Here is a 14168-nt window from a genome sequence, read left to right as displayed (position 1 = left end):
CCTCGACAACACCCTAATGATGTCATCATCAAATCATGTGATCAGTTGTTAAAGCCACCAGCAAGCATTTAAATACATAACATCCCTCCCCCTTTACTTCTGTGGTCATGACAAATTACCACAACGTTAAACATAGGATCAGTAGTACTAGACACAATGCAATGTATCATTAATAATTATACACAGTCAATAAAAAAATCGATCAGAAGAACATCTACTCCAGTTTAGTTATATAGAACATTCTGCATCAATTATGACTAAGAACATGTCACCCTCAAGCAGACCAGCAAAATCTATGCACAAGCATTGCCATAGCATTTAAGGCCACTCCCAAGGTTGTAAAGCAGACAATGGTGGTATATTTCTTATTTATGCACTGGACTGACAACGTACCGCTTTACTTTCAATCTGAGTATCCAGACTTGGCCGCCAAAAATAACTCTGCTAATTCCTTCGTCTGGACTATCCCAATTAGAGGGTGCAGATACTTATCAGCTCACAATACTAGATTTATGATTGTTTTAAAATCACCACAAATACACACTAAAACATCTGCTTTCATGGCAGGTATGATGAGTGGAGCCCAGTCACACATTCTGACACACCAGTGATAACAAGTCACATTAAATATCCTTTGACCTTGGGACAAATTGCATAAGGCACCACTCTTGCTAGAGACTTTTTGGTTGACTATTAAATTTTACCTTGAATTTCACTTAAACATCCTTCATTAAGCCAAGTGTCTCTTTGAATGCACTCTTGTATTTAGTCAGAAGGTGCTGTAGGTCTTTTTAATCATTGATCAATCTGTTAACAACACTCCAGTTGATCTTTATCTTCTTCAACCATGATCTTCCAAATAGAACTGGAAAATTATCATGGACCACGTGGAGAAGTAACTCTGCTGTTTATCTACTCAACTCAACGTTGACCATGATATAACTTTTTCATGGCATAATCGCTTCCATGCATGTCCTTAAAATCACATCAGTTGGTTTTAAAGAAAGATGCTTCAGCTTTTGTTGGTATGTAGAGTCAGAAATTAAAGATACAACAGCAAGTGTCAACCTCCAGTCCAATAGATTGTCCAATTAACATTGGAATCGTCCAAAATCTGTGATTCGTCATGTGTGGATAAGACATTCAGTCAGAGCACTTCATCATATCTCTGGATGTTCTCTTCACAGTCGTGATTCTTTTCATCCACGTTCCTTTTGTAGATTGCAACTTGTTGTTCTTCTTGAAGGTACCCAGATTATTCTTCTGAAAATTTGTCTCCGGGGAAGCTGGTCTAGCCCAACAAGCTTTTGAAATGTGACCCATTTTGCCACATTCCTTGCATTGACCATTCTTGCTCCAGCATTCACTGGCTGAATGGCCCATTTTGGTACATCTGTGATATACTGTTGCTGTTTTGACATCTTATGGACAATTCCCAAGTTGTGGATCTTCATTCCTGCACTAAATTGTGAAGCTTCTTTAGCAGCCAGTTCCATTGACACTGATTTCTATTGCTGTCTTTAAAGTCAAAGCATGTTTAGTAAGAAATCTTCATTGTGTAACCTTATCTTGAAGTCCACAAACTAAATGATTTAGAAGAGCATCTTCTAATGATTCGCTAGACTTACAATGTTGTGCAAGCCTTATTAAGGTTGCCACAAACTGCACAATGCTTTCGCCTTCCACTTGATTCCTTCGGGAGAACCTGAACCATCCCATGATGATCAGTGGCTTTGGAGAGCAATGGTCTTCAAAGACCTTTGTCAAGTCATTGCAATTTTGGTTCTTAGCTTTGCTGGATGAGCCAAGTTTTAGAGCAGACTGAAGGTTTCACTTCCTATTGTACTGAGAAATCTGGTACAAGCAGCTCATTTGCATTGTATTTGTTTGTACAAACTACTGAAAACACTCTGTATAGGAACTCCATGATTCATTTCCTTCATTGAAAGGCCTGTGGATCTTTATTGACCCACCATTTCTTTTGAGGCAGTAGCAACTCGAGACTGTTCAGTATATTTTTGTTTATTTTTACCCTGGTGACCATTGACTTTGTATACTTTTTTTAACAAGTATTCTTCCTTTTCAAATATGCCAGGTACAGCCTAGAATCTCACCCTTCTGTGATTGGAAAAACCCAGTCGTTTAAAACCTCTCACGGAACTTTATTCTTCCTTATCTTCCTGGTACTGGCAATTCAGTTTGCCTTAATCCTGTTGTTGCTTCTCCCCAGCCTCAGTGTGAGGATGCACATTTATTTTTCTACCTAGGATCTTTTCTTCATGAAACAAAAATCCTGACTCATTGACAATTTTCTTTTTGTAATGCCCTAATATATTAGGGGTTGTAAGTTTTACACGAGAAGAAAAAGATGTGGTCTGCACATGTAAATTCAAACTAACAACAACAAATTTATTCTAGGAGCTTTTTCCTTTACAGAGTATAAACTAAAAATAAAACAGCAGTCTCTGCATCATGCTATCAGCTTTTAACACAATCTTCAACTACTTAAGTAAGTAACATCTAGCCGGAGCAAACTGCAGCCCTACTACTCCCCTGGCTGAGACCAACTCTGTTAATATGAAATGCAGATCCTGGATTCCACCGGATCAGTCAGCTCTTGACCTCATCAGAGTCCTAACAAAATTGCAGTCACTGGAATCAGGGAAAACTCTCCACCGGTTGCAGTCGTACCTAACACAAGGGAAGATGGTTAATTGTGGTTATTGGAAATCAATCATCTCAGTTCCAGAACATCACAACAAGAGTTCATTAGGGTGGTGTCCGAGGCCCAACCATTTTCGTTGCTTCATCAATGATCTTCCTTCCATCAGAAGGTCATAAATGGGGATGTTCACTGTTTACTGCACAATATTTTGCACCGTTTGCAACTCCTCAGATGTGGAAGCAGTCGTGTCCAAATGCAGCAAGAACTGGACTATATCCAGGCTTGGCTGACAAGTGGCAATTAACATTGCCTGGCACTTTTGTGACATCGGTGACGTCTCCAATAAGGGAGGGTCTAATTGCCATCTCTTGACATTGAAGGGCATTGCCATCACTGAATCCCCTACTATGAACATCCTGATTGGGGGTATGATTGACAAGAAAGTGAACTGGACTATGGACATATTAATACTGTGGCTACAAGAGCAAGTCAGAGGCCAGGTTCCTTGTAGCGAATAACTGACCCAACTCTCCAAACCGCAAGACAGGAGTGTGATGGAATATTCTTCACTTGCTTGGTTGAGTGCTTCAGCAGCACTCAAGAAGCTCAACACCATATAGCCCATTCAGAAATATTCACTCCCTCCACCACCAACATGCGTACCATGTGTACCATCTACAAGATAAACTACAGGACCTCACCAAGGGTCCTTAGACAACACCTTCCAAATATGTGACCTCTACCATCCACAAGGACACGGGCACCAGATACATGGGAACACCATCACCTGGATTTTCCCTGTCAAGCCACACACCATCCTGCCTTGGAAATATATCCCCATTACTTCACTGTTGCTGGTTCAAAATCCTGGAACTCCCTCCCTAACAGCACTGTGTATGTATCTAAACCATGTGGATTGTGACTGTTCAAGAAAATCGCTCACCAACTTCTCATAGGTAATTAAGGATGGACAATAAGTGCTGGCCTAGCCAATAAAGCCCACATCCCATGAATGAATTTTACAAATCATTAAATTTGAATTTTCACCTGTGTGTGGCTCAGTACAATATCACACTGTTTGCCCATTAATCATTTCCTCAGTATCTTTGTTTCTGGAGATGAAAGATGTGCACGCTACAGAATAGCACTCTTAACAGTTGAACTTATAGTGCCTCCAGTTTTGGATTAGAAACTGAAGGAAGCACAGAACTATGCCTGTTTTTCCCTCCAGGTTCTGTTTAGAGAGATGTATTTAAATATAGGCTAAGTGTTTTTGTATCCATAGATTATACAGGAAAGAAGTACTGCAGAAACTGGTTGAAAAGTGTGTGTCGAAAGGCTATGTCTTTCAAATGGAGATGATCGTGAGGGCTCGCCAGCTGGACTACAGTATTGGGGAGGTATGAAATTAACACAATAAAATAAATCTAAAAATGAATTTCTGAGAATCAGCTAATCTCCATGACAAAATCTATCACAGTTATGGAGCATAACGTAATGACGAAGTGAACCTTTTTTTCAGAAAAGCTTGATGAAAGGAAGCTAATGTTTCAGTGCATGTCTACTGCATAGTCTTCAAAAGATAAAATGGGGGATATTACAATTTCTCTATGCTGTTTTCAGGTTTGTTTTTAATACTACCACTAACAATGCCTATAGTGTACTGACATCAGTTGCTTTCCTGGAAAATTAAACAGTAAATTTGATGCACACAGTATGCACATAACCACACCAAATAAAATAAATGGTTCCAGATTCCGATTTTAAAAAATCACATAGTTCTATTGTTAATCCTGTTGAATGTTCGAGCATATTAGGAGTAGGCAAACCAAAAAGGAAAGGCAAAAGATGGCTGGTGTATCCTGCACAAAATAAAAGACTATAAACAACCATTGTTTAGTATGAAGTGGAAGTTTAATATAGGGAAACTGTAAATGTGTTTTTGTTTATATGTTTATACAAACTGGACCTGCTTTTCTGCATTCCCTTTTTTTTTTGCTCTCCTACCAACAAAAGAAACAAAATATTTCAGTGTATATTCTATAACTTTATTCTTTCATGATCTTTTTGTCCTTATCTTTGTGTCTTTTGAAACAAAAATATAGCATACATATTTTTAAAAACCCATAAGAAATGAGAGCAGGAGTGGTTGGCCCTGTGAGCCTGTTTTGCCATTCAACAAGATCTTGACTGATCATCTACGTCGTCCTCACCATCCGGCATGATCCCTTAGGTCACTAAATACCCAAAAATCTATCAACTTCTATCTTGAATATATCCAATGACTGACTATCCCCTGCACTGCGGGGAATTTTATATGTATCAATTAGATTACCTCGTATACTTTTAAACTCCAGAGAACAGAGGCCTGCTCTAATCAATCTGGCCTTGCAGGAAAATGCTCTTTATCTAAAGAACCAGTCCAGTGAACTTAATTTTGTGCTATTTCTGCAGCAAGTATATTCATCCATAGGCATTCAAAGGTGGCCACAGCAATGACTTGCATAATTATATTCTTTATTATTGTACTCAAAACATAAGAACATAAGAAATAGGAGCAGGAGTAGGCCATCTAGCCCTTCGAGACTGCCCCGCCATTCAATAAGATCATGGCTGATCTGAAGTGGATCAGTTCCACTTTCCCGCTTTCTCCCCATAACCCTTAATTCCCTTGTCTGTCAAAAACCTATCTACCCGTGACTTAAATATATTTAGCCAGGTAGCCTCCACCACTTCAACGGGCAGAGAATTCCAGAGATTCACCACCCTTTGAGTGTAGAAGTTCCTCCTCAACTCCGTTCTAAACTGTCCCCCCCTTATCTTGAGGCTGTGCCCTCTAGTCCTGCTGTCCTTTCTGAAGAATCTCTCTACCTCTACCCTATCCATCCCTTTCGTTATCTTATACGTCTCTATAAGATCCCCCCTCATCCTTCTAAACTCCAATGAGTACAGACCCAGTCTATTTAGTCTCTCTTCATAGTCTAACCCCCTCATCTCCGGTATCAGCCTAGTGAACCTCCTCTGCACTCCCTCCAAAGCCAAAATATCCTTGCGCAAGTGCGGCAACCAAAACTGCTCACAGTACTCCAGCTGCGGCCTCACCAGTGCCCTGTACAGTTGCAGCAAGACCTCCCTGCTTTTATGTTCTATCCCCCTCGCTATAAAGGCCAGCATCCCATTTGCCTTCTTGATCACCTGCAGACTGGGTTTTTGCGACTCATGCACAAGGACCCCCAGGTCCCTCTGCACCGTAGCATGCTGCAGCTTTTCGCCCTTTAAATAGTAATCCCTCCTACTATTATTACTGCCAAAGTTGCTAACCTCACATTTGCTAACATTGTACTCCGTCTGCCAGGTCCTCACCCACTCGCTCAGCCTATCCAGATCCCTCTGCAGACTTTCCACACCCTCCACACAATTTACTTTTCCACTCATCTTCGTGTCATCAGCAAATTTCATCACCCTACACTCAGCTCCCTCCTCCAGACTATCTATATAAATGGTAAATAGTTGAGGCCCCAGCACCGATCCCTGCGGCACTCCACTAGTCACCAGCCGCCAGTCAGAATAGCACCCATTGATATCAACTCTCTGCCTCCTATTAGACAACCAATCTTCTATCCACGCTAACACCTCACGCCAACTCCATGCCCCCTAACCTTCTGAAGCAATCTTTTGTGTAGCACCTTATCAAACGCCTTTTGAAAATCAAGAAACACCACATCTACCGGTTCCCCTCTGTCTACCACACTAGTCACATCCTCATAGAAATCCAATAAGTTCGTTAAACACGACTTCCCCTTAACGAATCCGTGCTGCGTCTGCTCTATCAAACCATTCTTTTTTAGGTGCCTCGCTATTTCTTCTTTGATGACGGATTCAAGCATTTTTCCAACAACAGACGTTAAACTAACCGACCTATAATTCCCTGCCTTTTGCCTGCTACAAAACTTTACAAAAACTTTTGAATTGTTCGATTCCCAGCTTGGGTCATTGTCTGTGTGGAGTTTACACATTCTCCTCGTGTTTGCGTGGGTTTCCTCCCAGGTGTTAAGCTTTCCTCCCACAGTCCAAAGATGTGCGGGTTAGGTTGATTGGCCATGCTAAAATTGCCCCTTAGTATCCTGAGATGTGTAGGTTAGAGGGATTAGTGGGTAAATGTGTAAGGAAATGGGAGTAGGTAAATGTGTAAGGAAATGGGAGTGAAATTGTGGTTAGTGCAGAATGGGCCGAATGGCCTCTTTCTGCACTGTAGGGCTTCTATGATTCTTTTTTCTATGATCCTATGATTTGCCTTCCTGATTACCTGCATGTTATTCATGCACAACAGTCTCCTGAATGCAAACATTTCTCTGTCTCTTTCCATTCAAGAATATTTTTTACACTAAATTGGATGACTTCACACTTTACCATATTGTATGGCAGCAACCGTATTCCTGCTCACTCACCCAATATTCCTCTGCATCTTTTCTGGACCCTCCTCATCACTTAGTGTCCCACCTAGCTTTGTATTGTCAACAAATCTGAATATATGGAACTCAATCTCCTTATTGAAGTTGTTAATATAGATTATCAGTACCTGAGACCCAAGCACTGAATTTTGCAGTACCTCAAAACCCGAAAAGTCCTGATTTTTCCCTACTCTCTTTTGTTCATTAACCAATCCTCAGCCTGCTAATCAGTCCCATGAGTCCCAACTTGTGTAATAGCCTCTTGTGTTGCACCTTATTGAATGCTTTTTAAAATCCAAATACACTACATCCACAGGTTTCCCAATTATCCATCTGACCAGTTATATTCTCAAAAATTCAAATGGATTTATTAAGCATTATTTGTCAAACCTTTCATAAATCTGTGTTGACTCTGCTTAATCATTTGATTCTACAAATGCCCTGTTACTGTGTCCATAATAGAACGTAACAAATTGCCCATCATTCCACATTTCTCTCTTCTCCTTTCTGAAATAATGGGGTTACATTTGCTACTTTCCAATCCTTAGGATTTGATCATCTAGAATCCCTATGTGCCATCAACTATCTTTGTTGCTACCTCTTTTAAAATCCTCATCTGTAGGTTGTTAGATCCAGATTTGTTACTATGTATGATTAATTTTTCCAGTGATTAACTATTTCTTCACTAATGCTAATTTCTTGACATTTCTCATTTTCTTAGTTCCCCATTAATTCTGGAATGTTTTTTGCATTGCCTATCAGTACAACAAATTCAGAGGATTGGACTTCGGTTTGGGATTGGGACTTCAATGTTGAGCACATTGCTGGGTGGGGCCCTATTTGTATACTGTTATAAACCAGTGTTTTATGAAATCCGCCTGGATCATAAGTTTTGCAATTTGAATTTGGCTAGGGTATGTATAAGATGTTTCACTTCATATATGATTCAGATTACCCAGCAGGGAGCTTTTATCAAACAAAGTTTATTTAAGAATACAGTTAACATACGGCAAAAACTTTTACCAATTACGAACAAAAGAAAAAACAACCATGATATTGTATACACCTTAACAGCTGTACGAAATGTTCCAACTAAACAAATGTCCCTATAAACGTATACCTGCCATAAGTTTACCATAGAAAATGAGGATACTCAGTGGAATTTAGTCCATTGGTTGGAGAATTGAAACTCTGACTTTCGAGCCTTGTAACTTCCAGCATACCTCAAGGTAGAGATAATACCACTGTGGGTCTGTAGCTTTTAGCCAGCAAATCACTGCAAGAGACAGAATTCTCACTCCAGGAAGGTAAGAAGACTTGCTTCTAGCAGAATCTATAATACCAGGGGGAGAGAGAGAAAACCTGTAACCTGCCTGCATCCAGACTGAAGTAAAAACAGCTTCTAAGTAAAACAGCAGCCTAAAACTGAACTTCTGCCACGTAACTTGTCAATCATTCTTTCTCCCACAATTTGGGATCATAAAAAAATCCCAGACACTGCATGAGGCCCAGAGTAAAAGTAAACAAAACCCCATTTAAATCATTGAAGCACAATAAAAAGACTTCTAATCAGGCAGCCAGTGCCCCAATGAAAAAAATAGAACTTGCTCACAAACTGCAGAGGGCATGATTAAAAATACATTTCTTAAAGGCACACTAGTGTCACAACATCTAAAGAAATGTTTGCAACCTGTTCTTAAGTCTCTTGTTAATCTAGTTTCATTTCCTCTTCACTTACCTTGCCCACTACTTAATTCACCTTTGCTGATTTCTAAAATTCTCCAATTCTCAGGCTTACTACTCTTTTTTTGGGCAATATTATTAGCCTCTTCCTTTGATTTAATACTATCTTTAATTTCTCTTATTAGTTGCAAATGGTCTATTTTTCTCTACTTAAGGGAATGTATTGCTGTTGCAATTGAGATTGTCTTTAAATCCTGGCCATTTATTGTCTGACATCATGCCTTTTCAAAGTTTACCTTGGCCAACTTACCTCTGAGTAGTTTGCTTTGTTTAGATTTAAGACCCTAGTTCCAAACTTAACTAAATCATTTTCAAATCCAATATAAAATTCTGCCATATTATGGTCACTCTTCCCTAGAGACCCCTTCAGTACAGTAATTAATTAACCCTTTCTTTTTGCGCAATATTAGATCCAAAATAGCCTGTTCCCTAGTTGATTCCTCAACGTTCTGATCTAGAAAAAAATATTGTCTACACCCCAAGAACTTATCCTCCACACTGCAAATCTGATTTGCCCATTTTATGCAAAGATTAAAGTCTTCCATATTTACTGTACTATTACTATATGAGCCTCTCATTTTCTGATTTATACTTCAGCCTGCACTAACTACTGTCAGGGGACCTATAAACAACTCATACCAATGCCTCCTGCCCTTTCTGTTTCTTAACACCTCCCAAACTGGTTCTATTTTATGATTTACTGAGCCAAGGTCACTTCTCTCCACTTTCTTTATCCCATCTTTTGTTATCAGGACTGCTCCCTGCACCCCCTTCCCGCCTTAACATTTTGCCTACCACTACTAAAGAATTAATTATCCTGGAATATTTAGTTCCTAACCTTGGTCACTTTTACAACAATGTCTCTATAAGGGCTACAAAATCAAACTTATGTGCTATTAATTCATCTAATATGTTGTGAATTCTTTGCACAGATTTATTTTCTCTGTATTACTGCTCAACACCTGTAAAGTTGCTCCTGCTTCTAGTGTTGCTGTCATATTTTACTTCATTCATTCCATAATGTTGCTTACAAATAAAAATAGAAAAATATATTATTTGGAAGGATGTGATTAAGTAATGCTACTCTTCCATCTTTACTAGGGCCTTAGCTTTTCACCATATAAATGATGGATTAAAGAGTAGAGAATTGTTTATGCAAGTTTTCAGATAACACTATTAGGAGGCACAGTCAATCATATAAACAAGCAGGAAGTTTCAAAGGGAGATAGAGAGCCTGAGTGCCCAATGTTAACTCCAATAATCAGATATTGAGGAAATGATGAGTCTGAATCTAGCCAATACCTTAAAACAGGTTTATTTCCAAGTCTGAAGAGTAAGGACACAGACTCTCCCAATTCCCACCAGTCCAACCTATGCAAGCACCTTTTTATACTCTTGTAACGAAGCCCTAATACTTTCCTACTGGGCACAGTTGCCCTTGATTACCAACTTAAATTATGTACTCTATTGCAGCAAAATTCCAACTTTAACAGGTTCCCTTCCGAAAGAAAAACAAAAATGACAAAAGATTGAAACCAAGAAATAAGTCTCAATTTCAAAAATTCATCCTGAGTCACCTTTCTTCTAATGCCATCAATAATTTTTCACTACAGGCGTTCCTTTTGGTGAAACAATCCAATAACTGAATGGAAAAACTGCAGGTATCTTCATGATGCATGTTGGTGACTTTCTAACGATGGCTTTTTGCATCAAGCCATTGGTGTTTCAATATTTCCTTTTCCTCCCCATTTGTATTAGACTTGCAAAATTAATTCATAATCTTATTTTCAGCTGCACTCTTTGTGGAGTGTATATTATCCCTCTTGAGGTATTTTCTTTGTCATTTCGCCCATGTAGTATCTTCTTAAATAAAAAGAATGCCATGTTAACCACCGCTACTGGTGAAAGAGTTCTTGCAACCAGCGTCCTCTTTACTATTTGACTTATTTTCTTGGCCAATTCACATTTTTACCCACAAGAAATATTATGAAATCCACTGCACTTGAAAACCCATCAACAAGCTTTGCGTGAGAGGTGTCACTGGACACACACGATTTTAGATTCTTGGGGATGGAAATGTCAGTAAACATTTCTCCATCTTTAATTTTTTGTTTGTCTATATGACCTCATTACAGCACTCAGTTCAAGAACATAAAAGCTTGCATCAGGCCTCATCTGTGTGCCCAGTTAGTTTAATTGTCTAATCATACTTGCAACTGCTCTCATTTTTGGAAGCATCTGCATTTTTTGTGAAGACCTAGCCCAACTGACTAATAAAGCTGACACCTTTAAAATATGATTACGGGTGTAAAGTAACTGCAGATGCATACAGTTGTATTTCTAATCCAATATATTTAAGGCCCCATTAACCTGATGCCCAGCCTTAAAAGTCTATTCAAATCCTGTCAATAACTTTGTTTTGAAACTATACCTGCAGGATTTCCATACATGGTACCAACAAAATACAGCAGGATCTGCCTTCAGTTGGAGAATATCCATCTTTAGCAACATTGATTGAACTGAGAAGTACCCCACTACAGCAGCATTGTTTAAACCAAATATGCACTTACTTAATTTTCAAAATTTTCCCTTTAACCCTGGTGCCTCCTTAGGAGGTTTCAGAAACACTTCCCTCTGGAGGGGATCATCTTGCAAAAATGCAGCTTTTATATCTATGGACTTATGGACTCCCCAAAATGGACTTCACATAAATGTCACCCAAAGGGTCATAAAAAATTTCAAAATGATCTTCCTTGATGTGAATGAGTCCACTCTGACTTCCTTATCTGCTTAGCATTTGTTAAATCCCTGAGTCATCAATGCAGCCTTGCCTTATAAGCTCCATCTAGAAGGACATTTTTCATGCAGACCCACCTATGTAACAATCCTGGGTGACACCTATTTGGAACTTCTGAAATCACACCAAACTCCCTCTCAGCTATCCACCTGCCTCTGTTTAGCCTCCCATATAGCTTTATCCCCTAACTGGTAAGCTGTAACAAAAACCCCTCAGTCATGAGAACTCCTGCTTCTGCTATGTTGTCATACTGGTTCAGCATTCTCTATTCTACTAGGTTGTTTAGTCAAGTTGTGACCCCTACTTGCCTTTTGACATCTTTCTGGACTCCTAATGTTGGATCTCCTGTATACACTGGGAAAGCCCTATCCACCTATGTATTTTTTCTTCACCTGGATTCATCATCTAACCCATTATTGCAACTTCGGATACACTTCCATTTTTGTACTTTTTGCTCCCAGTCAATGGCTTTCACTGTCTGTCCATCATCCTGGACTCAAGTTCTTAAATTTTCCAGTAGATTTTCCTGCCCCCTTGTTCCATCCCTCTAGTTATCTGATCCTTCTGGATGATACGATACCTGGGACTTCAGTGTAGGCAGCTGACCTTTGAACAAATGCCCCTTCTTATTTATCACAGTCAGACTTTTGACTGATATCTAACTCCTGACCCATCAGGCCCTATTTTACCTGTTTTATTCTAAGTGTTGGGCAGATTTGAAACTGGGAGTGCTTCAGGTCTGACTTTTGAACCTGTTCTGAGGCGTTCCCATACGCACTCTGTCTGCAAAAATATTAGCGATTCCGAATCATGCTGCAGAAACCAGTGGGCGAGGCTTCTCACGCCTGAAATCCTGCGGCTCCGATCAGTGCCTCCAACTGCGCATGTGCAGAAAAAAATGATAGAATGTCGCTCCCCGGCCACATCCCTCTTGGGTCAGATAATGCCTCCCCTTGGCCCCTACAGACATTGCCCGACCCCCGCAACATCATTGACCCCCTTATTCCCCCCACCATCCAGATCGATGGCTGCTCCTTCCCCCACCGATCTCAGGTAGAGTGGCAGCGGACACACCCCCTCCCTCTTAAATTGATCTCAAGCAGAGAGCCATCAGATGCTTGGCACCTACCTCCTCACTAAGTGGAGCACCCGAATCGGACTTCTGTGGAGCATGTCTGTTTCGCACTGATTCTAGATGGGGAACGCGGTGCTAAATGGGAAAGTGCCAGTAAAATTGGGCATGCAGTCCATTAAGTCAAGTTAATTGCATGCAAATGCATTTAAATGACCATCGTGCTCCTGTCAGGCACAATCCCAATCACTGCCATTTGTGGGCTTTGGTAAAGGGAGAACCAGCGTGGAGGCTGGTGTAGATCGAGCCACTCACCTCACACCTGACTTGACCAAGTTTTCGCACCTGAAAACAGCACAACGCAATGGTAAAATTGAACCCATCATGTTTTGACCCTCTAGCTTTGCCCCACAAAATAAGAGTATGCAATATACCTATTGCTTCGCATCTTCTATCAGTGTGTCAGTATTCACAAATACATAATTATTTCTGCTGATGTGAATAATGAGCTTTTATTGTTTGATTCCCATGTAGTATAATCATAGCTTTTTCGTTCATGTCCTATAACTTTCCCTGATCCTTTCTATTCCCTTTGCACCTCTCTCATAATAAACCGGATTACCTGATGTAAATTTTAGCTTGTCGTCTTATGCATTGTCACAATGCTCTCCTAATTATTTCCAGAATCTCAACCTTGATTTAAACTTTCCTGTCTGCAAGGCATTTGAATGAGCAGAAAAAAATGGAGCACAGAGCAGGGAGATGCTCAAGGCAATGTTGGATTCTTTCCATACACCAACTTTTTTAACTAGTCATTCGTGTTGCTGGTTGGGCCAGTATTTATTACCCATCCCTAAATGGTCTGTCTTGAACTGCTGCGGTCCAGGAGTGATGTACACTCAGTGATTTTAGGAAGGGAGTTTCAGGATTTTGATCCAGAGACAATGAAGCAACTGTGATATATTTAAGTTAGAATGGTGAGTGGCTTAGTAGAATTTCCAGGTGCTGGTGTTCCCATGTATCTGCTGCCCCAGTCCTTCGAATGGTAGCAATCGTGTGTTTGGAAAGTTCTGACTAAGGAGCACTGAAAGCTGTGATTGCTTATTTCTTGCTGGGCATAGGTATCTAGGGATATGGAGCAGGGTTGGGTAAATGAATTTGAAGTAGAAATCAGCTGTGATCAGTCTGAATGCCAGAACAGACTTGATTGCTGTATGCTTCATTTCTCTTCGTGTTATTTTTGGACTTTGTGTGTTTTATAGTTTCTATTTTGATTATCTGCTTGTATAATCTGGCATTACGTTTCCAATAACATAATATTGAAAATAAATTGTTGAAGTCTTTCCTCAAAGTTTCAAGGGAGTTTCTATTTATATTTTGCAGTTCAAAAAAATTGTCATTAGGGTGCTATGCATTTTTTACAGTTGTGTGATTGATAGG

The 14168-nt window shown here is 39.9% G+C and overlaps 1 protein-coding gene across 2 annotated transcripts in view; it reads left to right on the top strand.

Moving 5' to 3' along the window:
- The window catches only part of dpm1 (dolichyl-phosphate mannosyltransferase subunit 1, catalytic), a 71940-nt gene that overhangs the window by 52855 nt on the left and 4917 nt on the right, over positions 1–14168 (top strand). For both annotated transcript variants that reach the window (XM_080204996.1, XM_080204994.1), the window contains exon 8: positions 3951–4065. In XM_080204996.1, the coding sequence (XP_080061122.1) occupies positions 3951–4065 (115 nt within the window). The remainder of the gene's footprint in view (positions 1–3950; positions 4066–14168) is intronic.

The sequence above is a fragment of the Carcharhinus amblyrhynchos genome, chromosome 16, assembly GCF_965287045.1.
Source record: "Carcharhinus amblyrhynchos chromosome 16, sCarAmb.v2.hapA, whole genome shotgun sequence".
Taxonomy (NCBI): domain Eukaryota; kingdom Metazoa; phylum Chordata; class Chondrichthyes; order Carcharhiniformes; family Carcharhinidae; genus Carcharhinus; species Carcharhinus amblyrhynchos.
Note: the sequence above shows the minus strand (reverse complement) of the source record. Positions and strands in the feature narration are given on the sequence as shown.